Source organism: Triturus cristatus, chromosome 2_1, assembly GCF_964204655.1.
Source record: "Triturus cristatus chromosome 2_1, aTriCri1.1, whole genome shotgun sequence".
NCBI classification, from domain to species: domain Eukaryota; kingdom Metazoa; phylum Chordata; class Amphibia; order Caudata; family Salamandridae; genus Triturus; species Triturus cristatus.
This window is the reverse complement of record NC_140581.1, coordinates 50,486,320-50,511,835: the sequence shown is the minus strand read 5'-3', so window position 1 is coordinate 50,511,835 and position 25,516 is coordinate 50,486,320. Positions and strand designations below refer to the sequence as shown.

Genomic DNA, 25,516 nt, shown 5'->3' with positions numbered 1-25,516 from the left:
CTCAGCCCCTGAGCCTTCACCCTTCCCTCCTCCTGTAGCTCAGTGTCACTGGGGTTTAGGAAGGAGGGAGGAGTGGATGCTGCTCAGCTCCTGCTTCTCCCTGGCTTGGCCGAAACGAGGAGAACAAGAGGCCAATTCCTGACAGCCTGCTTTCACAGTCAACATTGAACAGCTGCGGCACTGCGCACTGCTGAAAGCAGTTGAACATTCACAGCAAGAGCAGTGACAGGAAGGCTTCCGTGCTGCTGTGAATTTCAACCCGCTCTGTCTCTCGTACTTTTGTCTTTTCAATTAGGACATTCTGCCCTCACGAGGTGGAATGCTCTAATAGCCTTATAGCCTGTCGTAGCTGGGCGATATCGGCCATCAAAGGTATTAATGCTGGAGAGAGCCGGTGCAGCAGGCTATAACTCTCTAGAATAAAACAAGAACAACAATAATCATTATCATCATCATAAGAATAATATTATGTTAATCATGGAAGCAACCGATATCACTCACACTGTCCTATAATCTGCACACCAATATCACTCACACTGTCCTATAATCTGCACACCAATATCACTCACACTGTCCTAGAACCTGCCCACCACTATCACTCACACTGTCCTATAATCTGCACACCAATATCACTCACACTCTTGTAGAATCTGCACACCACTATCACTCACGCTGTCCTATAATCTGCACACCAATATCACTCACACTGTCCTATAATCTGCACACCAATATCACTCACACTGTCCTAGAACCTGCCCACCACTATCACTCACACTGTCCTATTATCTGCACACCAATATCACTTACACTGTCCTAGAACCTGCCCACCACTATCACTCACACTGTCCTATTATCTGCACACAAATATCACTCACACTCTTGTAGAATCTGCACACCACTATCACTCACGCTGTCCTATAATCTGCACACCAATATCTCCCACAGTTTCCTAGAATCTGCACACCAATATCACTCACACTCTTGTAGAATCTGCACACCAATATCACTCACACTCTTGTAGAATCTGCACACCAATATCTCTCACAGTCTTCTGGAATCTGCCCACCACTATCACTCACACTCTTGTAGAGTCTGCACACCAATATCTCTCACAGTCTTCTAGAATCTGCCCACCACTATCACTCACACTCTTGTAGAATCTGCCCACCACTATCACTCACACTCTTGTAGAATCTGCACACCAATATCACTCACACTCCTGTAGAATTGCACACCAATGTCTCTCACAGTCTTCTAGAATCTGCACACCAATATCACTCACACTCTTGTAGAATCTACACAACAAAAGCACTCACACTCTCTAAAGCAGAGGTTTTCAACCAATGGCCCAGGCACCACTAGGGATCCGCGACAACTAATTGGGGGGCCTGCAGCTGCTTACAAAATGTAATAATATTTTCAGAATAATAATATACACATAATAAAGAAGCAAAATGTCTCTATTTTTGTGCATTCTTCTTCGACATTGCTTAGGCAGTGTCTCTGGCATCCAGCAATGACTTTGTGATGGTCCCAAATTCCAATAATGATTCATCAAGGGTTCGGGGAGTCCAGTAATGATTAAGTGGGGGTCCACAGATATCAAAAGGGTAGAAACCACTGCTCTAAAAGTCCATGTAAGTTCAACGATTCATAATCATTGTACTGTGGCCCAGGGCCACCACATTGTTTCAGAGATCCTTGGTGACTGGCAATTTATAATGAAGGACCTATATACACACCTTCATTTAATATTCCTGAATACTTGCATTATGCAGCATGGAATGTCTTGCTATGTATGCCCTTTTTTTTCGATAGTATATGATTATACCTTTTTCATGGAAGAATTCTAAGGAACAAGTTTCTTCTTAATCCCACTGGGGCTGGAATCAACAGATACTATCCACATCAACATTAAAAGATCTTCTGGAAGACCGTGGATCTCATCAATTCTACAAAAGGATTTAGGTTGCTAAAATTTCCATGTGAAAATCCTGGGGAAAATGAGGAATTATCCCTGGAATCCAACGCAGAATTACAGACTTTGATAGTAAATCATTTCTTAGTGATTCAACAGGTCCCAACTCAGAACTGATGGGAGTTTTATCACCACAAGAGTTACCATTGCCTCTAGCATGAGTAACTTTGGGTGTGGGGAAATTTGCTAGGCTAATTGTAAAGAGAGTCTATAATGGATTGTATGTTTTACCACGTTAAGTTTCAATTGCTGAATTTGAGGTGCTGCCAAACCTGATGTCACATCCGATATTATCATTTGATGCTCTGGAATGTATTGCCTAAGAACTGTCCTGCAATAAGTCTAGTATGTTCATGTCTGGTATCACCTGCTCTATGTCTAGAATAACTCTATCCCCTGATATGATCCGAATATCTAGTTGATTTTAAGTTGCAAATCTGCACTCAAATTTGCACAGGGGCAGGTTTTCTACTTTCTACAGTTTAGAAAAACTTGAACTTGATGACCTGGGACAACTTTGCAGTTTTCCAGCCATGCTTGAGCTAAATTCCTATTTGTTCCTTTGGATGGTAATTTCCAGTTGCGTATTTGAACACAGTATAGAATTTAGTCCAGGAAAAAGTCAACTTATTTGTGCAATGGCACGGTTTTCTGTATGTTTTACTCCATAGGAAGAATTTGTATTCCCATTGCGGAATCTCTTACCTGACACCAACATAGGTTGGGAATGGTCCCCAACCCTTCTCACCCTGGAAGGGAATTTTCTCTTGCTCCTGGCATATGAACATCCCCATTCAGGTCCAATTGGAAAAGGGACATAGGAGAGCTTGTGTCTTCCACAGTCTTATATGTATGTGGGCATTAATAAACTTTAAATTATCCCTGTCTGTTTCCTCTCGTGTTAGTCCTCTACTCCCTTTGCGGCGAGAGTGGGGTGTCATTCTCTTTCTCCTCCATCTTGGGCTTCATTTTCCTGGGTGCGGTCTGGTAGTTAGGTGGATGTCAGGTACCTTCTGACAACCAGCTATAAAAAATAGTTTCAGAAACGAATGCGCCACTGATGCGTCAAAGGCAAACCCGTTTGCTCCCGTCCATGTCCACATTTGACCAGGAACACTGTCCATTTGACACACAACATCTTCAATACAGTAAAGAATATCTTAGGAACTGGGTTCCGATTAGAGAGGCATGAAGAACCTACAGCTTTACACTTATGGATGCCTCTCAGGTTTGCACTGGGTGTGGATTTGAGTTTTCTTCAAGGGTTACAGTGGATGGAGGTTAGCCAAACCCCTTATTGAGTTTGAGCAGGGCAAGGAAGGACTGGTTCGCCCACTTCTGAGGGTTCAAAGACTGTTTAATCAGACCTCTCATGCCACCTACACCAGTCATGCGCACTCTGCCCTTCTCCAAGCAGGCTGCTATGCCATATACCCCATTTGCCCATGGCTAGGTGGCGTCCTGACCAATCACAACGCTGCTTTCAGCGTTGCGATTGGCTTCGGGGAGGGAGCCTGGCTGCCTGCTTCCTGTCGGAGGCAGGAGAGAAGGACCTGAGAAGACACGGGACCCGGCGGGCAGAAAGGAAAGTTGAATTCGATTTAAAAAAATGTTTAATTCCCCGCGAAACCCCCGGGGTACCCCCTGTGAATCCCCCCACAACCCCTCCCACTCAGCCCCTCACCCACGAGCATTGCTGGCAGCTACTGCTTTGGGGTGCAGCTGGCTGATTATATTTCCTCATATGAGGTGAAATACGCACGTAATAATTGTGGGCGAGTGAAATTTTAGTTTTGATGATCCTAAATACCTCTCTGCAATGAAGCTGGGTCAGAGTTCGGTGCTCTTCAATTTAACCAATTGGAAAAGCTCCTACGCACAAGGTAAGACCTATTCTGGATCTTTCTCTTCTGACCTATCTGTTCTTACTGGTCAGATCATTGTGTTTATTTTCCTTAGGCAGAGGGTATATCATTCTAGCTCTAGGGAGAGGGTCTATCTATCTAGCTCCAGACAGCAACAGAGACTCTGGTCCAAATTTGTTTTCTGCAGAAACCCTCAAGCCTTCACTTATTGGTTTGGGTGATTCAATAGAGGAGTGAGTGTAATATGAAGATACACTCTGCAATAGACTGCTCCTTCGACAAGACTCTGCTTTTTCTGAATGTGCAAAGACTTAAACCACATGCCCTGCCCCTGATTCAATCAGCATCTATTAGAGAGGAAGAAAAATTGCAAGTCTTTGGGACTTGTTTAGTGTATATCGTATGGTGAGGGTACTAAATGGAACTACAAAAAGACTATTAAAGAGTACCATAAGTCTATTAGAGCAGAAGACTTGCGTATTACACTGCGAAAACTGAAAACTCTCAACAGTCCAATATAGATGTCTCCATAATTGTAAAGTATCTGATGGATCCGGCACGCCTTTCTCCCAGCCCCTCTCATTCAGAGGAGAACTGTAATGAGCTTGCAGACTTCTTTTTCTTTTAAATGTAGACATTTACACATCTTTCATAGATAGTTGTGGTAATGGTACCGTGAACCACCTACAATTGAGCAACTGGGGAGGGGCAATCTGCAAAATTTGACGTTGCTCAACAAACTAATTTTTATGTTGTAGTGTCCTCTGTAAAATTGGGCTCTCCTTTGGACCTAGCTCTTGCATGGACTTCACCCTATTTTTTGCGTTTCTTTCACAGACATTTTTTGAAAAGGAATATCAATCTCCATCTTTCAAATTACCTCGAGTAACACCATGATTATCAGGCCTCTCAATCTGGCATCCACTCAGGTCACAGTATAGAGTATGCACGTTTGGTGATGACAGAAGAACTAAAAGCTACATTAGATTGAGAGGCACAGCGGCCCTTAACTTGTTGGACCTTGTTCTGGCAATTGACTGAATCCACCGGATGTTGCTCAGAAGGTCTGCTCCGAACTGCTTGATTTCTTATTGGTGCAGTCACTCTTTTCAGGAATCATACAAATCTTCCATTTCATCTGGAAGCCAGATTCGGTGTGGGGTGCCTCAAGGTTCCTCTTTGAGTCCCACCATTTTGAATGTCTATACTTAGCAGACACAATGGAAGCATTTGGCTTTTCTATAATATCCTATGCGGGTGACACCCATATTATCATCAGACTGGTACATGATGAGAACAACGGCTCGTCTACGTTTAAGCTCTGCTTACAATCAGTGGCTAAATGGATGGATGTTAATTGTCTAAAATTGAACAGCAGCTATGGTGATAGAAAAACAGCCCACCTTCAAGGGGCCACAATCGTGGCCTAGAAAACCAGGTCCGTTGCCAGTACTGACATCCAAAATAAAACATTTGGGCATCTTGCTTGATAACCTCTTTTAGTTTGATCAGCAGATCAACACAGTGACAGTCTCCTGTTTCGGCATGCTTAGATGCTTAAGGATGTTTCTCTGATCTCTGCCTGCTAAGAGCCAGAAAACTGTCAGCCAGGCTGGTTTTACATCTTAGCTAGACTATGATAAGGTTGTATATGTGGGAGTATCTAACGCTCTTGTCCAGCAGCTACCAGCTGTGGAGAAGTGTGGCTCAATGGTTAGAGCGGCAGACCTCGATGCAGAGCACCGGTCCGGGACCAGGGTTTGATTCCTGTCACGGCAGGGTCTTGGGCTATAAATTCCGCGGACCGGATATTCTCGCCTCAGTGCCTATTCTAATCATGGGTCCCATGCTGCAACTCTGGGCAATAGCTTGCTTAATCTCCACAACGGCCCACAGTGCTGGGGATGCCTGGCTTCACCCTGGGGATGCCCAGGAGTGGACATTTCACAGGGAAAAGCCAGGAAGGGTTCCCTAGCGGTATGAATACAGCGCCGGGAGACCCTGGTCTGGGGTAGCTGTTCGCTATATAAGTACTAGCACATTTACATAATATTCAGAATGTGTGGGTTTGCCTTCAGGGGTACTTGCCCAAGCACACCCACATCTCAGCCCAACTTAAGGTTCTTCACTGGCTTCCGGTGGCAAACTTATCAGTACAAAGTTCTTTTTTTTTGTCTGCAGAGCTTTGACTGGAGGTGGCCTGGTTTATATCCTCCACATGATCTCAATGTATTGCTCCACTAGAAGTCTTTGGTCCTTTCAGCATCGCCTTGCCTTGCCCAGGTTCTGACAGTAAGGGGGCCGGGCTGGAGAACGGTCATTTAAGTTCCCGGCTTCAAGATTGTGGAATTCTCTTCCTCCCCATTTGCAGTCTTCCCCTACAAAGATTGGATTTCACAAAACTCTGAAAACATGACTTTTCCCCAAAAACAGGATATGTTTTTTTACTTCTCCTAAATGTAAGGTTCCACAGGTTCATCTTTCTGCAGGATTTTTAGTGCTGGGAAACACTGATTGGGTAGCCAAGCGCTCCACAAATTCCATGAACAAAAATATATCAAAACACCCACTCCCCTGCACTTGTGTGAGACTCACTTTTGCAAAACATGGTGGTGACACTGAGTGATATCACATGAGAGTAGTAGTGTTATGCAGCAATGTCAACTTTTGTGAATTCAACGAGCAGCAAATCCTCATACTACTCCAAAAACTAACTTTTACAAGTTGCAAAGGACTTTTTTGAGTTTGAATTGGAATTAGTTTGTCTAGTCTGCCTATTTATGTGTATTATGTGTAGTATGTCTAATTATAGTACGCCTGTGTGGATTAGTATTTTTTCTATGTCTACTATGTATCTGTTTACTCTTAGCCCAGCCATACCTACTTGAATGTTAAAAGGTTTTTGGTTTGGCATTAGCCAAGACCTTTCCCTTTAACTAAAACTAGGGGCCTCATTACGATGTGAGTCAGAAAGCCTCCGACTGCAGATCAGAGGCTTTCCGACTCACATCATAGGTTTCACTTTTGACCGCCACATTACAATGTCAGCAGTCGAAAAGGAAACGGGCAGGTCATTCAGGCTGGATTTCAACAGGGCCAGTCTAAGGTCCCACCGTAATCCCTGAGGACAATGTTACCACAGTTGGGATAAGAATGTCGGTTTGCAACCGGCTTTCCACATCGTGCTTTCCGACATGGAAACCTTGTCTGAAAGCGACTTTGGGGGCCCCTAGCAGGGCCCTATTCCTCCACGGCCTCTGATTGGGGGCCGAAGGGGCACCTATGGTGCCCCCTGTTAATCCCTGCACCATTCGGCAGGCACCTCAAGGTGCCTGCCACGTGGTGCAGGGATTAACAGAATCTCCCATTTCTCTATGTGAGCTTGTGCTATGGCCGATTTACAGGCACAGCACAAGCTCCTGACATACAAAGAAAGAGTATGCTGTTCCTCCTGGTCAGGGGTGATTCTGTGAAGTACACAATCTACCCCGGGTGGAGATAAAGTGAAAAATGAAAAATGATGTCAAAAAATGAAAAGGGGGTGGGGGACCCACAAGGGTGGAACTAAAACCCTCACACACCCAGCAAGCTAGGTGTCATGCTTCATCATCTGGGTTTTGCTCCTCGTCGGGTCGGCGCTGCAATACCCAACGGGCACCCTGTAAGGGGCTCTTTATCGGAGATCTTTTGTTCCTTGCCGCAAGATGAGTGCAAGTAAGGGCCAGGTAGGTGTAGATGTTGGTGGGTGTATTAAAAAGGGTTGATTAGTCTGAATAACGTCATTTATTAGGTCAGTAAACCACCCTATTAAAAAACAGTGTGAGTGGCGGTAGTCTGGACTCATTAAGTCAAGGACTAACAACGCTCAGCTCAGATGGTCAACATGTTTCTCGCCTAATGGTCAGGAGGATCCAGCGGCAATTCATCAGGACCAGTGTGGTGCAAACTATCTACAATCGTGAGGGTGTATGACAGGGTCTCACAAATATGTGTATGTACCTAGTCAAGTCTGCCCTAAGAAAGTGTGAATTAATCTATCACTTTTTCAATGGAGTGGCCTAGAAGAAAGGGTAGAAGCATAGAAGGCCAACAAAAATCAATTAAAATCACTTTATCATAAATGTACATTAGTGTGATGGAGCTGAAGACTCCTCGTGTGCATGCACTATATAGGAAGCAAATGCGCTCGGATATAGTGATCATGCACTAGTGGATGCAGTATGTGACACAGTGTCAAGGCAGTCTTTAAAAACTTAGTTCAGGTAAAACCTAAATCGCGATGATGATGTCATATAACTCACCTAAAAGCTAAACTAGTACCGCTCCAATCGGTGCGTGGCGAGCCTTTTGGGATGGCGTGGTAGCCTCCTGTAATGTACAGTAAAAATAATCTCAACTCGGAGAGTATATGAACAATGTACACCTGCTGTGCGCAAGGTGCAGCTAGGGACATGCAGACTATGGTCCCCAAGCCCGCAGGCAGCAAGGAACACTGTCCGAGGAGAGCCCACCCCAAGAGCCTGACTGGCCACCCACGGGAGTAGGCAGCCCATGTCAGCGTCAGAGTCAGCTCACCCCAAAACAGCGCTCACCTGTCCACCCACGCGTCCACAGACCACAGTTCGTCCGACAATGGCTACGCGGTCCAAGCAGTTACTCACGTTTCTGATGCCCAAGGTGGTCGTAGGACCTACCCGCTCCGCCGAAACCGGGAAATGATGTTCACTTTCCAGTGCTCCATTATAAACCGGTTGAGAGAGGTGAGAATGTGTTACTTAATTGGTCGTCCAGTATCATGTGATTCGTGTATGAAGACCCGCCCAGGTTCTACGTGACTGTGGGCGCCATCTTGGAAAGGGGTACTTAATAAGAACCGGATAGAGTAGAGACAGTATCGGTATCCTTTAAGCAGTGAGAGTGGCCCAGTTGGAATCTAGTCACTCTCTTGAGAAGGAGCTATAATGTACAAGGCCCTGTGTTAGTTAATGTGCGGGTTGCACATCAGAAGGAGACATGTTTGTTATGGGCGTCACACGGAAGGATGAGAAATGTGAATTGGAAACAGGGTGTGTCTAGAGCCACCGGCACAGCGTTAACGCACAAGGGAAGTCTAGCTTATACTGTAAACCAATCGGAGGTAGGTATCCATTCATAGCTGGACAACCCCACTTCACATTCGGCGAGTCACAGGAGTGTAGACTAAATTATAATACTGTAGAAGCAGTTTAATCCTCTCAGTGCGTCAGTGCACCCCATGGTATATCATCATTCAATCCTCTCCTATCAGCTGTTAGTCTGTGTACCCATCTTTATTCGAGTTTGAATCTTGCCTGAGATGTTATTCTCGGGTGTGACTCCAAAACAACCCATCTAAAGGAGTCTGGTGTGTGGTGTAAACTCTTAAAGTGGGTGTACAGTTTGGTGGTCTCCTTCATGCATCTTATATTGCTCTTATGCTCGGTGATGCGTGTTTTAATAGCTCGTGTCGTCATCCCTATGTATATTAGCCCACAGGGACATTTCAGTATGTAAATGCAGTTTGTGGAGTTGCTATTCGTATGGCATGTAAGTGCCCATGTGAAGGTATCAGAAAGGGTAATCTCCTTAGTGGTTATCGTCTGTTTGCAGGAGGTACAATTGTCACAAGGGAAATGTCCAACGACTGGTGGGAGCCCCCATAGTGTACCCTGGGGGTTCTGTATTTCGTTTCTGGCTGGCCTTGTGTGAATCAAAATGTCTTTGAGATTCTGGGTCCTCTTAAATGCGAACCTGGGTTGAGGAATGGACAGCTCCCCAGAAGATAAGATCCCCCAGTGTTTTTTGATCACTTTTTTCATTTCATTGGATGCTGGGGTGAACGAGGTAACACAGGTAAGGATGTCAGTTTGTTCCCTCATCCTGGTCTCTAGAAGTGCCTCTCTGGGGTTGTTCCTAGCGCGTTTCATTGCTCTTTGTACTGTGTTAGTCGGAAATCCTCTGTCTCCTAGGTTGGTCGCTAGGATATCCGCCTCTTTCTTATAGTCCACTACTGAGCTACAGTTTCTCCTAAGACGGAGAAACTGCCCAAAAGGTAAGTTGTCCCTCAGTGCCTTAGGATGGTGGCTGCTGTAGAGTAAGAGGCTGTTCCTATCAGTAGGTTTTTTGTAAAGGCTGGTTGTTAGTCCCCCAGAAGCCAATCTGATGTCAAGGTCCAGAAATGCTATGTGGGTCGTAGAAATGTGGCTCGTGAATTTCAAATAGGGGTTCTGCAAATTGATCCACTGGCAGAATTCATCGCATTGTGTGCGTGACCCATTCCAGAAAATTAGGATATCATCTACGAAGCGTCTCCACATGCTCAGGTTATTGCCAAACGGATTAGTGGGGCTCCAGATGTCCTCCTCTTCGAATGCGGCCATGTACAGACAGGCCACACTCGGGGCAAAGGTACTACCGATTGAAGTGCCCTGGCATTGATGGAATAGCTTATTCTTGAATTCAAAGAAATTCTCAGTCAATACCAGGGAAGCCAGGTCCATGATGAACGACACAGGAGTGGGTGATGGCCATGCCTCCTTCCGGAGGACCGCTTCAATCACTGCGAGGGTTGTCTGTTGTGGGATGTTCGTGTACAAGGCCTCCACATCTAGAGTAACCAGGAGGCTGATCTCCCCGTTGGTTTCAAACTCTTCGATAATTCTAAGGATATCACTGGTGTCTTTGATGTATGAAGGTATTTTTTGGGCCAATGGTTGTAGGAAATGGTCTACGAATCTGGACAAAGGCTCCAGGATAGAACCTATACTGGACACAATAGGTCTGCCCGGGATCGGTGAGGTTCCTTTATGAACCTTTGGTAGAGTGTAAAAATATGGAATCACAGGATCACGGAGATTGAGGTAGTCAGCCTCTTTTTTCGTGATCCATCCATTAGTCTCTGCTTCAAGAGTCAGACTGGTGATGGCATTCTTCAGTCTTGTCGTAGGGTCTGTTGTGATCGGTGTATAGTACTTGCGATCACATAGTTGACGTAGACATTCTGTCTCATAATCAGAGGTGGACTGAATTACTGTAGCACCCCCTTTGTCTGCCTGTTTAATCGTGATCGATTGGTCGTCAGCCAGGGCCCTGGCTGGATCAATTTCCTGTTTAGAGAGGTTGTGAAAGGTCGATTTATTCTGCCCCACTGCTAGGTCTTTAAGAACGGCTTTTTCGAAAGTCAGTACTTCCGAAGGGACCATGCCCGTGCTGGGGATTAAAGTGGATGGTCTATGTAGGCCAGTGTCACTTGAGTCTAAGGGGGGTTCGTTTTGAAAGAAGGCCTTCAGGCGAATCTTTCTAAAGAAACTATGCAGTTTGCATGCTTCTTTGAATTTGTCAACCCTGGGGGTGGGCACGAAGCCCAGTCCTTTTCGAATCACTCGTAGCTCGACACTGTTCAGTGGTCTGTCTGATAAATTAATTACTAAGTCCTTTTGCCCCTGCGTTGGCTCCGGGTCTCCATCAGGGGTTGAGGTTGGTCCTGCCACTGTACATGCTGCACTCCTCGCTTTCACCCTCTTCCTCTGCCCCAGCCTCTGCCTAAAAAAGGTTGGGGATTAACCCCTGGGTAAAATTGAGGAGGGCATTGTGGGAACATTGGGTATTGCCAAAAGTGGGGTTGTGGTGGTCCGGGGAACATTGCTCCCCCTCGATTTTGGAAGGCCCGGTTATTATTTCTTTTCTGGTTTGGGGTGTCCCAGCTCCCAGTACTCGAGTTACTGTTGTTGGATCCCCTCCTGCTATTGTTACTTGACTCCTCGTCACTTGAGTAACTAGTTCTAGAGGGCGTGAAGTCAGTTTTCAGGTAGGGGAAGATCTTTTCCTTGTCGAACCTCGAGATATCTTTTTGTAATTTAGCAATCTTTTGTTTTAATAGATACTCTCTATTCTCTGCTATTTCTGCATTTATCTCTGCTAACTTAGGTTTGAAGATGTTACTGTGTACTGTGGATTTCATGGTTGCCTCAGCAGCCTGGATCCGTAATGGCAGAGCATCAGCAAGTCTCTTAGCGGTGCTGATTATCAACACTAGAAGGTCCCGGGTGCACTTCCACAACACCGAGGACCAATCCTTCTTAAATGGGGAATCCTCCAAGAACAATCTGGGGAATATGTTGGCAATGAGACCATTAGGGGCGATGTTGGCCCTGAGGTACTCTGTCATCAATGCTCCATGGATAGTTATTCTGAGCCATTCTTTCTTTAAAGAAACCAAATTCGTCCAGTCTTCCGACTGTGACACAGTTGCTGTATTTCCATCTCCTCCTAAGAGTGACGGTGTTCTTAAAATGTCAGTGACTGCATCCTCGCCATAGCTAATTCAACCGGCTTTTTCCATATTGTGCTTTCCGACATGGAAACCCTGTCGGAAAGTGACTTTGGGGGCCCCTAGCAGGGCCCTATTCTTCCACGGCCTCTGATTGGGGGCTGAAGGGGCACCCCCTGTTAATCCTTGCACCATCTGGCAGGCACCTCAAGGTGCCTGCCAGGCGGTGAAGGGATTCACAGAATCTCCCATTTCTCTATGTGAGCTTTGCTATGGCCGATTTAAGGACACAGCACAAGCTCCCACAGAGAAATGAGAGTATGCAACCGCACCGTGTGCTGTTGCATTCGGATATTGCGGTCTGGACCGTCGACCATAGGTTTTGTCCAGAATCCGCGATGATGTCAGCTGGAGGTAACTCCAACCGACATCAGAATCAGGGTGGATATGTAACGTTACAAGGCATTCCATGACATCACATGCTGTTACAACGCAAACTTTTACTCTGACTTTCTGCTGGGGGGCGCTGGAAGTTGGAATAGATAAATTAGCTATTCCAACACCAGTGTGTGCAACAGTAGGGAAGGTGTTGGAGTTAAATTCAACACCTTCTACCCAGTGCTGCACACCTTTTGGGTTGCAACGGCATGCGATGTAATGGCATGTGTTGTAATAGTTGCGTTGTTAAGGTTGTTTCCCAAATAGGGCCTATATGTATAATATACTTCCTTAAATTGGCTTTCAGCCACCTGTGTATCTATTGGTCTGTTGCTCTGTTGTTTACATTTCCCTTCCACCCACTTCAGCATAACGCATAGGACAAGGGGTCAGCCTATGTAAGCCACTGCTTAACCTCACTTTGAGTGACTGCATTTTGCTCTTTCACAAGGAGCACATTTGTACACAAAGTAGTTACTTTCAGTGAGAGTGTTTTTTAAAAACTTTATAATTAATGTGGTGTGTGTTTAGACCCTGATGGAATAGCAGGACACTTTTGATGTGAGCGCGGGCCATAGTGAGGCTGTATAGCTCTAGCAGACTCCATCTCCTGCTAATGCTGCAGTAAATTGCTTTTGCAGTCTCTTGTTTATTTGACTGTTGCAGTTTCACATCAGCACACACAGACTCTGAATATAAGCTCATGAGTGTGCCCCATCTGTCTTTGAAACCTCAGGGGTTTTTCTTTCTTTATGGCAGTTTCTTCAACATTAAAGTTTTCTAAAAATCATGGCAAAAACAAAACAAGAGTTGCCAAACTCTGACAGCCAATACTAGAACTATTGCCTTTTCCAATGCTTGTTTTGACACTGTGATGACTTCCTAGTTTGGAATCTCCCATCAGAAGCATCTCACTTCCACTGCTACAAGATCCTATGCCTGAGATGCCCTTACTTTTCCCAGTATTCCCTTGTTTAAGTTATTCTATACAAATTCATGAAATGAGGCATCAAAGAGGGAGCAGGCAATGGACAGGGTGTGCGTCACCCGGAATAGTTTAACACCACATTATCTCCGTTAATACATAAAGGATTATTAGTTCATTGATAACATGTTTTCAGTGATCATTTACTATAGTTGCTTGTTGCTAAGTCATTTAGAGGAAAGGTTACATCCCAAATAAGTATCTTTTGAAATGAATAAATCTAACTCGCACTTGCTGCCCTACATGTGAAGTCTGGTTCTGTGAGAGAGATTAGCTGAGTGGTACAGCTAAAGATTACATATGATAGGTTTATATAGTGTGTTAACTCTTCCAACTGGACATGTTTTCCTCTAGATTTCTGTTTTACCCATTGCATTCTCTCATGTTTAATGGCCAGTAACATAATTAATGTAACTTTTTAAACACTTTTTTTCTCTAGGGTTCAAGAGAGAAGTGGACTGTAAAACATCTTCTGCGAATCTCAACGATGCAGTCAGGAGCGTCACTAAAGCCCAGGACGTGAGGGCGGAAGCCGAGCTGATGATGAAGCCCTATGCCAACTGGGAAGAGTTCCTGATGCCCGCCCCCATCTCCATCGCCATTCTGGGAGAGCTGGCAGCCATTTCATCAGCTGGAGGCGACTTCTCTATCAACCTGAATCCACCAGCAAAAGGATTCGAGTACATGAATTACCCAGAGTCCTTTGCTGCCACCCTTATGCAGGTCTGCAATAAAGCCTGGGTTTCCTTCAGCACAGCAAACAAAAACATGGATCAGATCAGGCTCCTCACAGGTTCCATGCCGGGGGCCAATGCAGAAATTGTCAAGATTCTGTTCCAGAAGACCGCTATTGTTAATGCCCTGCTCCCGAAGCGCCTAAGCGCTTTGCTCAGTGTGTCCAACGAGTGCATATCATTAGCTCAGTCCGTGGAGATGAGTTTTAGTGACACCATTCATCTAGTCCAGGAGGTGCTTGAAGCTTGTCAGAACTCCAAGAAGGGCTACGAGAAGAAGCTGACGGATGTGACGATCGCCCTGGAACAGCTCACCATAAGAGAAGCATCTTCAAAGAAATCTGTGCAAATGGCAGAGGAGTTCAAGAAGGCCACTGACACACAACTAAAGGATGCCTCAGAGGCTTATAAGAATGCTCTGAAGAAAGTGCCATCTGTGTGGGAAACCATGGGCGCTAATTTCGTTGGAGCCATTGTTGAAGGACTGTCTTTAATTAAATACGATGCAGTGGACAATGCGCATGACACAGGTAGTGGGACTGCTGGTGCTGCCGGCACAGGGGATGTGAAGTCCGCACAGGCGACCAACAATATTTGCTCCAAGTCCAATCAGATGACAGCTATCACAGATGGCTTTAGAAAAGTCTTAGACAGTAAGGGAGAAACTATTAACATGAAGATTGTTTACGATGAAAGAGAGCAATCAGTGACGACAAACTATGTAAAAGAACGAATATTGTCTTTGAAAGAGGATATAGCGGATGAAGCTGAGTGTAAAGCACAAATAAGAATGGATGCTGTTTTACAATCTGCTGTTGCTATCTGTGAAGACTTGGAAAGAGCTGCATTATCCAATAATACAGATGACAAGGCATTGAAATCAATTGCTCAAAGGCTAAACTCACTCTTTAGCAACTCTTTAAAAGTTGATTCATATTGTAAATCAGCGACTAATGCTCAGCCTTTGCAGCAAAAGCCACCGAATGCGGCGGGCACGAAAGGCCGTGTCGGCATAGGCACTCAATCTGCACAAATGGCACAGGCACGAGTGGAACAAGCCAATCTCCAATTACAAAAAACTCAGGAAGCATACAAGGAATCCTTTGAGAACCTTAAAAAAGAAAATGAGAAACTAACAGAGATCCTGGTTGAAATGAGGGGCCATAATCTGGAAAAGATTGATTTTGACACAGCTAAAAATATGCTCATTAAAGGCCTGAAATCCCTGGGGCAGGTGAAGGAGCAGTGGGAGAAGATGGTCCGCTTCTTCCAGATGATATCCAGCCTGATCGGGTCCTGCCTCTCAAAAGAAGTCAATAAATTAGTGGAGGATGCCAGATCTACGCAGAGCATTCCCAACTACTCTTCTGAAGCCTTTGTGAAGGACATGTTGTACAACCAAGCCTTCAAAGCCAGCAACATCGCCAACTTAGTCCACATGATCTCGTCTACCTACTGCGAGGTGTCACAGCGCTACCTGATGGACCGCGTGAGCGCTTTAGGAAGAATTCTCACCTTGAACCCCTCAAACCCGGAGTTCAAGATCGAGCGTGAGAAGTTACAAAGTGGTTGTACGGAGGCTCGAAATTCAATTCTAAACTTAGTGGTGTCCAAAAAGCAAGAGTTTGACATGGCCATAGAGGCGAGAGTTGATGCAATCAATTGTCAGCTGGGAGCAGCCATCCCACCCATGCCAGCAGCGGAAAAGAAGCGCATCAGTGAGGCTGTAAATACAGGAGCAAGCGCAGTGGACGACTCGAGTGACATGAATCTGGACACATCAAGCTTTGTCTGAGAGGACCAAGATGTCCTCTTTAAATCAGGTGTAATTCCTTAAGCTTTGCTTAGGCGATAACGAATTGGAGTTGGTGGGTGGAAGTTGTTTTTTTTCTAGTGGTAGAGGGAGGTGTTCACTTTAAATTTGTCGTGTCAAGCTTCCTTGCTCCAAATACATTTTGTCATTTCATTTAAAATTGTGCTTGCATTGTCATTCTTTGGAAAATGTATTAAAGGCCGATGCCAAGCAGTGATGACTCCCTTATCTGCACTGGTATGTTAGATACATCCACGGATTCGCTAGAGGTTGTGCCATGAACTCGAAGCATTGGTAAATATCTCTATCCTTCTTCTCCGGCTGTGTCAAATATCTCTGCTCCAGATGTAAAAGTGCACAAGATACATCTGCCCTTGTCTCAAATGACCTGGTCTTTGAAGTGAAAATAATGTCAGGTACCTCTAATGCCCATGCCTTTCTCTGGCCAGGAATTCTGGGGCATATTTGCAATAACTGGCGCATCCCTGCATATCAGCAGAGATGCGCCAGTTATTGTGCGTCACGGCTCCGCCACCATGGATGCGCCGCATTTATAATGCAGCGCACCATGGGACAAAAACGCCACACATGCATCTGTGCTGTAAAAGTGGCGCATTGCTGGCAAGCGCGACACAACTCCAGCATTGCTCTGGGGGCCCCTATCTTGTTAATGCTGCGTCAATCCTTACGCCTGCTTCAGGCAGGCGCAGGATTTTGACGCAGCATGGGCCTAAATGCAACTGAGTGAAATCTTGTAGATTTCACTCAGCCGCTTTTAGGAGGCGTTCCTGCGCCGGAACGACCCCCCCTGCGCAGGAACGCCTACATGTGGCGCAGGGCTTTACAACGTGACGCATCCGTTGTACGTACCCCGCACCATGGCGCAGGATTTGCGCCGCTGCTGCGTCACAAAAGTGACGCGACGGCGGTGTAAATGAGGCGCAAGGGGCTTGTAAATCTGCCCCTCTGTATCTGAGGTGGGTGGCCTGTGCCTGGGGTGGGATCACGCTCCGGCTGGGAATAGGGGGCTAAACAACATTAGACATCACAATCAGCAATTAGAAATGTCCTTTTCCACCAGCGAATCCCCCCAAGAACATTCGGGGCGCACTACAATCAGAACTGTATTAATATTGTCTTTATTCGGAAGCAAATGGATCCATAAAAGTGCATTTTAAAATCGCAATCAATGCTAAAACGGACATTTCATTATAATCACAGTAACATATTATAAAATATCTCATTCATCTATAATAAAACCATCGATGGAGCCCGGACAGTGACTTTCATGCCCACACAACAAGTACTTACATCATCAGTGAGTTGGAGCAGCTTGCTATAGGCTTCTCTGGAGTCGCCAAAGGCAGGTTTCTTACATTGAGGGAGTAGAATTCCTTTTGAATACAGAGAATAAAAACCACCAAAGTACAGGAATGTAACAGACATTGACCTGAGCTTCCCTTAGGGCAGGGGGAAATCTCCAAATTTGCCTGGAATCCGAAATGAAAGCACAACAAATATTGCATGGTACCTGCCCTGAAGTGGAACAAAAAAACTGATTTGATGTTAATTGGTAAAGCGCGGGGTCTGCCCTCGGGCGTCGAGGCGCTGCCTGCAATGCAAGGGAGAGAAGGGTCAGAAACAGGAGTCCACAGTGGCAACGCGAAAAGACAAGTTTTGAGAAACGTTCTGAAAACCAGGAAGTTCGGGGTATTGCTTAAATACTCTGGCATTTGACCCAGAGACATGATGTACCATGAGAGAAACTTCTACCTCCCCAGGAGGCTGCGCAGATGTGGAAGACGGAGAGAACCTATCTGTGTGCACCATGAAGACATTTGCATCCGAGATCAGGGCCTCGAAGATGCAATGCATTGTGGGCAATGCAGAGTGCTTTAAAGGCACTCTTCTTTTGACAGGTGACCAGTGGAGTTCATCCCTAGCGTTAGTCACAGATTCTGTCATTTGTTTCAGAACCTGAGCTGCTGCATGTTGCTGTCTCTGGAGCCTGCTCAGAACACACTGCTGGGCTCCAACATACTGGGCATTGCAGGCATCTAATGTTGAAACTACCATTGAGGCTAACACTGTTTCTTGTAAGTCTAAAGGTAGAAAGGGAAGGATTTTCCTCAAAGCTTTAAGTGTGTGAAAGCATGAGGATGTCAGGTGGTCCCTAAAGGAGAGATTTGTATCGGAAATGATTCCGAGATTCCTATTTTTGGACACTGAGTTTTGTTCAATCCACCACACTCAGTCCGGTGCCTGCACTATTCATTCAGGCTGCCACACTCAGCTCTAGAGTCTCAGATGCTAATCTGTCAGCCTGTAAGGCCTTCTATAAAGCTGCTTGCCGCTGTGTTTTGCTGGTAATATGTAGACCATCTGGGGTTTCAGACACCTGCTCACAGCCTGTCTTTTGTAGACCTGATCCCAAAGCTGCCAGCCATGGAATACTCCTGCCTTTTTTACAGGTGAGGCAATCTGAAATAATATCTCTGGTTGGGCTTGCCCCCTGGTTTTTCCATATTGATAGCCAAACAATCAAGGGGCATACAGAAATGTAGTCTTCAAAAATAGGGATGTTCAATTTTTTGGGACAGATGAAATTGAAAGTAGAAATGAGTACACCCAAGACTCTTCTGCAAAATCAATTTTCTTCTATTTGAATTATGTTGCATTTGTTAATACTCAATATCTCACCCCATATCTAGCAATCGGGAGGCATTGCACTTTAAAAACCTGCAGGAGTGGGAGTAGAACTCCACCCCTGTTTGGTTAAGGTGAGCTAAATAGTGAGTTAATCGCTCTTGAAAATGTATTGCTACTTTGTGCAACATCTGCTGTCCAAGATCCGTTGTCAGCAAACATTAGTTCCAAATACAAGAATTGAGAGTGCAACTTAGAGTGGACTCACCCACTTTTAGTGAAAACAGATTATGTTTCTTTGGGCCACAAATCATTATATAAGATTTATTAAAATTAGTACTTAAGTCCAGTGATGTCATTAACTTGACGAAGCGTGTTCTAACTGTCGTAAGGCAATCGGAGTGCGAGCATTCAGCACAGCAAATAGGAATGATGGTAAAAATGAGCCTTTGACTTTAGGGACATCAGGAGTCACAGATAATAAAAAAGAGTGGAGAGCGTTTATATATAGAATAAATAAAATCCTATCTGTTGACTCTTGATATAATGACATAATAAACCATTTGTGGGGCTGGAGTTGTGCCTATGGAGGGAAAGTCTGTTTGCGATTTGCTGACTCGATTATTGGAGGTGGTCTGGAAATGCAGGACAGCAAATATAGTCAACTGTATCTGGATGTACAACTATTGCGAAGGGGTGTTGTAGCAAGTCCAACATTTGTGGGTGGAGCCAGAGCACTGAGCCAGCATCCGAATTTCAATGCGATAGATCTTTTTAGATGCCTGAGAAAAAAGATGAGTTAACATCATCCAAAACTAAATTTACAGTGCAGCCGATTTGGATACACAGTAAAGCCCCAAAAGTCAATAGATGGGGTTAAGTATATGTTTATTACAGATGGAAAGCCAAGCTGATGTACACTAAACTCAAGAAGATACTGAAAAAATGCAGAATCACTACTGGCAGTCCAAATCATCTGAAAAAGTTTAGCCTCAACAGATAAAGCATAAAAGAAATTCAGTAACTGCAATGCAGAAAATAAGAAACAAAATCTGGTGATCAATATATGGTCTTCGATGCTCTTGCCTATGTATGGGTAATTCTAAATTACCTCACTAAGTCTGAACTAAGGAGCATGAAGGGGAAAAGCCTAATTAGATCCAATAAAGAAGAAAGAGAAGGTGTTATCATCTATTTTTTTACAGAGTTTTATATAGTGCGAACTTGACCCAAGTGTATCAGGTAACAGAGCGCTTTACGTGAGCACCAGTTGCGTTACATGAGGACACATTCATTTTTGTTAGGCACGGGGAGATTAAGTGATTTGCGCAGAATCACAGGATGTTGCGCGTACGTGCCGAGACTTTAATCTGGCTCCCCAGATTTGAGGCCAACCACCCCTGGCCGTTAGGCCAACTCCTCTCCCATTGCAGAAGCGTCTGTAGAAGTTTTCCAAAATCAGGAGTATTGCAGAGCATTGAGCCACACAACAGAAATATAGCAAATAAGTCTGTACCACTCAAAGTCTAAAAGGAATCTGACTGAAGCTAAAGTGTGACCACCAATTAAAACCCCACTGAACATTTGAGAATCCCACATCATTGATCCCACTGCTTTCCCACCTTCTCACAGTAAAACTTGCAAACTCTTTCGATACTCACGCCCATCTCCTGGTCCAGACATCAGAACATTCTTGGATTCCTCCAATCCCTAGATATAACACAAATAAGGCTCCTCCCTTTGCTCGATAGTGCCTCTCGTGCTTGCCAAAAGTTCTTCTCCCAGGCCTCACTATCTCTCATACACAATGTGCCTTTCACTAACTATGAGATCACGTGAACACGCCTGCAGGAAAAAGAACACATTGCAACCCGAGCAAACTTTCACTTTGAAGTTTAAACATTTGAATCTAAATGCTTAAGGCCTTTGGTTAACTAACTTAGAAAAACACTTTAATACACATTTAAATGCATGGTTATGGATACGTATATAGTCATAAAATATATTCAGGATACCATTCAAATGAATACGTGATTATTTGAGTTAACAATATGATTATTGTTTTCTTTTTTTCATTGAGGAAGTATAATCAACATGTTATAAAGCAACATAAACATAATTCATGTCTTAAATTGGAATGAATATACATTTATCATGCTTATATCACAGAAAGTGCTAGTGCTTTGTGATGACACAATACCAATAGTTAACTATGGCACCTCAAGCTTGTACCTAAAGCAATGATTAAAAGTGCTAGTGCATACATTTCCTAAACATAGGAATAGATATGTATACAACTATAATCATGAATTGATATACTACCTCAAACATGGCATAAAATGGAGTATAATAATAGTAATAATCAAACAAGTAATAATATCTTTAGTTTTCACCGATTTATAGAAGACAAAGAGAAAGTGCTGATGCTAATGCCTCTGTGTTTATTATGGTCCACTGTACCCTCTAAACCCTTTTGAAAGACTCAGAGGTTTTACACCTAATCAAATTCAAGTAAGTCAGTAAAAGAACTCGTAGAGCGCACAAATGCCAAGGCGTCTTGGTGCAAAGTGTAGCAAGAAAGTGTGAAATAGGGAAGATACCGCATCAGTACGGTGGAGGGAAAACCCAGGTCTTAAGCACCTTCCTAAACCTGAGTCTGGTGGGTTGAAGCCTGATGGTGCCCAGCAGCAGATTCCAGAGCCTCGATGCTTGATAGGGAATGCTTCTACCTCCCCATCTGGCTTTATGGATTTTGGGGACCTGGATCTGACATTTATTGGCAGCTCCAAGATTCCGCCAAAGGGAATACAACTGTACAAGTTTCCGTAAATCCATTGGTCCTCCATCACACAAAGCATTCTGCACCAGGCAAAGCGCCTTGAGCTCAATGCGCTGTTTGACCGGTAGCCAGTGAAGCTCCCCAATGCTGCTCGAGATATGATGGGATTTAGGAATATTGAGCAGCACTCGCGCTGCTGCATTTTTGCAGCGATTACAGTTTTAGCAGTTGGCGTTTGTCTATGCCCAGGAAGATGGCGTTACAATAATATATTCGAGAGAGAATTAGAGGGACTACAACCAATTTTCTGAGGTAAGGTGGAATAAAAGGCAAAATTTTGCGCAAGGTTTTCAATAGGAAAAAGCAGGATGATGTCAAAAGGTTGATCTGTCCTGCAAAATTTAATTGGACATCAAACAGGAATCCTAAGTACCTTGCTTTAGGCGCAGACTACGGAGAGAGACCTGCTTCTACCGGCCACCAAGATTGGTTCCAGAGTGATGGTCCATTCCCAAATTCTATGACTTTCGTTTTGTCTGTGTTTAATTTAAGATAATACCGATGCATCCAACCCATGACATGCTTCAGACAGCTGTGAAAACTCCCCACCACGGCTTCCACACTCGAGGAAATGGAGATAAAAATGTGTGTGTCGTCAGCATATGACACCAACGAGAAACCATGAGCCCTTATCAGCTTGGCCAGACGCTCAACATAGATGTTAAATAAGGCTGGCAACAGTGCTGAGCCTTGGGGAACACCACAGAGGAGGGAGAACCTCTCAGATTTGAAGTTGTTCATTCGCTGTGAGGAACGAGGAGAGAAGGGCTAGGGCCGTCTAGTTGATTCCTATTGCCTTCAGCCACTGCTTTAATACTAGATGGTTCACAGTATCAAAAGCTGTTGATAGGTCAAGTAGGATTAGGACGGCTCTTCCTCCCTGGTCCAGCTGCCTGTGTAGTTCCTCCGTGGCCATGATTACAGCTGACTCAGTGGAGTGCTGTGGTGTGAAGCCATGTTGGGGGGGATCTAAAAAGTTGTTTGCGTCTAAATAGCCAAGTAGCTCTAGGATCATAGTTTTTTCTAGGATTTTGGCCGCCAGAGGTAGGCAGGATATAGGACAGTCGTTTTTCACCTCAGAAGGGTCAAGAGAAGGTTTCTTTAGTATGGGTCTGATGCATGCTTTCTTCCAAGAGGTGGGCAAAGTTCCTGACCTGATGACATTATTCAGCAGTGGGGATAAATGAGTACTGATCTTATCCGAAGCCTGATGTAAAATAGCGGGGGAGAAGGATTTGTCGGGGACCCTGATTTAGTAGATAGTGACAGATTGTTTACTTTGTCCATAGTTAAAAATGAGAAGCTGGTCAACTGGCAGGCAATGGTAAAAGAGGTGGAGTCCTTCGACTGTGGCAACACGGAGGGACCGGGACCCTACCAGCCAATTTGTCATAGACCGTTCTGACTTTAATCTGAAAGAAGTTGGCCACTTTGTCGCACAGGGCTTGGTCAGGTGTAAATTGATTCTCCTGTTGCATTTTGGATAAGGTGGTGACAGTCTTAAAAAAGCTCTCTAGAAGAGTTTTTAGCAGCCTCAATTTTGCTTGTAATATAATTCGTTTTAGAGCTTATTATGGCTTCCTTATATAGTGCTAGATTGTAGGTAAATTTACCTTGGTCTCTGCAGTCTACCCTCCATGCACGCTCAAAGCATCTGCACTTAGATTTTAGAAGTTTAAGATCTGAGTTGTACCAGAGGTCTGAGGCTTTACTTCTCCACTCTTTATTTATTCTTTATGGGACCATCTGATTAATCTCTGACCTAATCCAGTCATCATAATTGTCAGCCACATTATTGTTGTCTGGCACTAGCACGGGTAGACTTTCATCAAGGGTCTGCACTAGTTCGTCCTTCATGATTTTATGCCATTGTCTGAATCTGTCAGGGGGCAGGTTCTTCCACTGAGACATGCTATTCTTCAAACAGGATAGTTTGAAGAAGATGGCCATATGGTCTGTCCAAGTTAAACGTAGTACTTTGTCCACTGTAATGTTAGGATCGTTAGTAAAGATGGCGAAAAGAGTATGGTGAGCCTCATGCATGGGCTCTGAGATTAGTTGTGTCAATCCAAAACCCTCTAGATTATCTAGTAAAGTGGAGGTGTCTGCATTCTTTCCACTTTCTAAGTGAAAATTAAAACCCCCTAGTATTGTGAAGATAGGAGAGTCCAGACTAACCCTGGGCAAAGTACTACGCTCCGCTCACGTACTTTGCGAAGTTTGCGCTACTTCGCACTACACAAATTGCAGGTAGCACAGTGCAAACACTCGTGGCAGTCATTTTTTGCTTGCTCGCGGTCATCAACGTCAAGTTGGCGACCGCGAGCGAGCAAAATGACATTCCCGGCGAAATTTTTCCTCGTTCGCGATCAGCAACATCTAATTGCCGATCGCGAGCGTGGAAAATAAACCTCCCGGTGAGATTCTCAATGCGGGGAAGTTAGGTTTCTCATTGTGAGTGGTTGCATATGCTCACGACCGCTCACGATGAGAAACTACCAGTCCACGTTGAGAAAGATGCTGCTCGAGTAAAAATCTACTTGAGCGGCAGAAAACTACCGCTTGCACTGTGCAAGATGTCGTTTGCAATGATTGCACAGTGCGGACAAGCATCCGGCACTGTGCAATCATCACAAACAGCATTTCCTACCGCACTACGCAGTTCACGTAGTGCAACGCGTAGCTCATGTAGTGCAAAGTGCACTTTGCGTAGCTACGCGTAGCGCTACTACACGAACTATGCCCAGAGTTAGACCAGACAGGATTCCATTAAGGACTTTAGACCTTGAATAAACAGGGGTGTCAGCCCTGACGGCCTGTAAACCCGGGAGGGACAAAATATTAGCAATTTTAATGGTAAAGGTCATAGTTTCGGTCCCAGGCAGCTGAATGGTCTCAAACGTTGCTTGTAGGGGAGTAGGATCTGCTTCACATGGGTACCCCCGCTTTTTGCTGGTGTTTCACTGTTTTTCGACCTTAGTCAGGCTGTTCTTGTCTGTGATGGGGGCATGGATATGACTCCCTCTGTGAGTCCCAGTAACTTGGGCAAGTACAGGCAACAGCCTTTATTCAATGGAGTACAGGCTTTGGCATACAGGGACACAGGAGCAAGTATCACTATGGTGTCAAAAGATCTTGTAGATCCTGGGCAGATTATACTTGTTGAAATGTACCAAGTGACCAATGCTAGCAATGTCAGAACAGACCATTCTCTGGCAGTTGTTAACTTCTCCTGGGGAGGGGTAACTGGCCTTAAGAAGGTTGTGGTGAGTGCAGACCTACCAGTCGAATGCTTGCTTGGCAATGATCTAGAGACTTCAGCTTGGGCAGAAGTAGAGCTCGGGACTCATGCAGAAATGCTGGGCATCCCTGAAGATGTGTTTGCTGTGACCAGGTCACAGGCCAAAATATCTGAAACTGAATAGGCCTTGGATTCTGGAATAATGGACCAAGTGCCATCCAAGGGGATGAGCAGAAGGGTTAAGGCAGAGCCTTCCTCCCTGACTCAGAAGGAGGATCAGTCTCTTGAGGGAGATGATCATGGTCCTGAAGAAGGAACTGTCCCAGAGGAGCTTGAGCCTGATCAGGTTGAGTTCTTGGGGACAGGGGGCCCTTCCAGGGCAGATCTGAGCCAGGAGCAGCATAGCTGCCCCTCTCTTGAACCCCTCAGACAGCAAGCTGCTGCTGAGGCTGCTGGGAGTGCTAGTGGTACCCATAAGGTGTATTGGGATGATAGACTCCTGTACTCAGAGTGTAGAGACCCCAATCCTGGTGCCACCAGGAGGTTGGTTATACCTCTGAAGTTCAGGGGCTTCCTATTGACCCTAGCCCATGAAATCCCTTTAGCAGGTCACCTAGGTCAGAAAAAGACTTGGGACAGACTTGTCCTTCACTTTCACTGGCTCCACATGTCTGAAGACACAAAGGAGTT

At 44.9% G+C, this 25,516-nt stretch overlaps 1 protein-coding gene across 2 annotated transcripts in view; it reads left to right on the top strand.

Moving 5' to 3' along the window:
* Positions 1-16,260, top strand: part of LOC146863709 (uncharacterized) — a 28,768-nt gene extending 12,508 nt beyond the window's left edge. For both annotated transcript variants that reach the window (XM_085627855.1, XM_085627858.1), the window contains exon 3: positions 13,993-16,260. In XM_085627855.1, the coding sequence (XP_085483981.1) occupies positions 13,993-16,082 (2,090 nt within the window). In that variant the 3' untranslated portion in view covers positions 16,083-16,260. The remainder of the gene's footprint in view (positions 1-13,992) is intronic.
* The last annotated feature ends 9,256 nt before the right edge of the window (positions 16,261-25,516 follow it).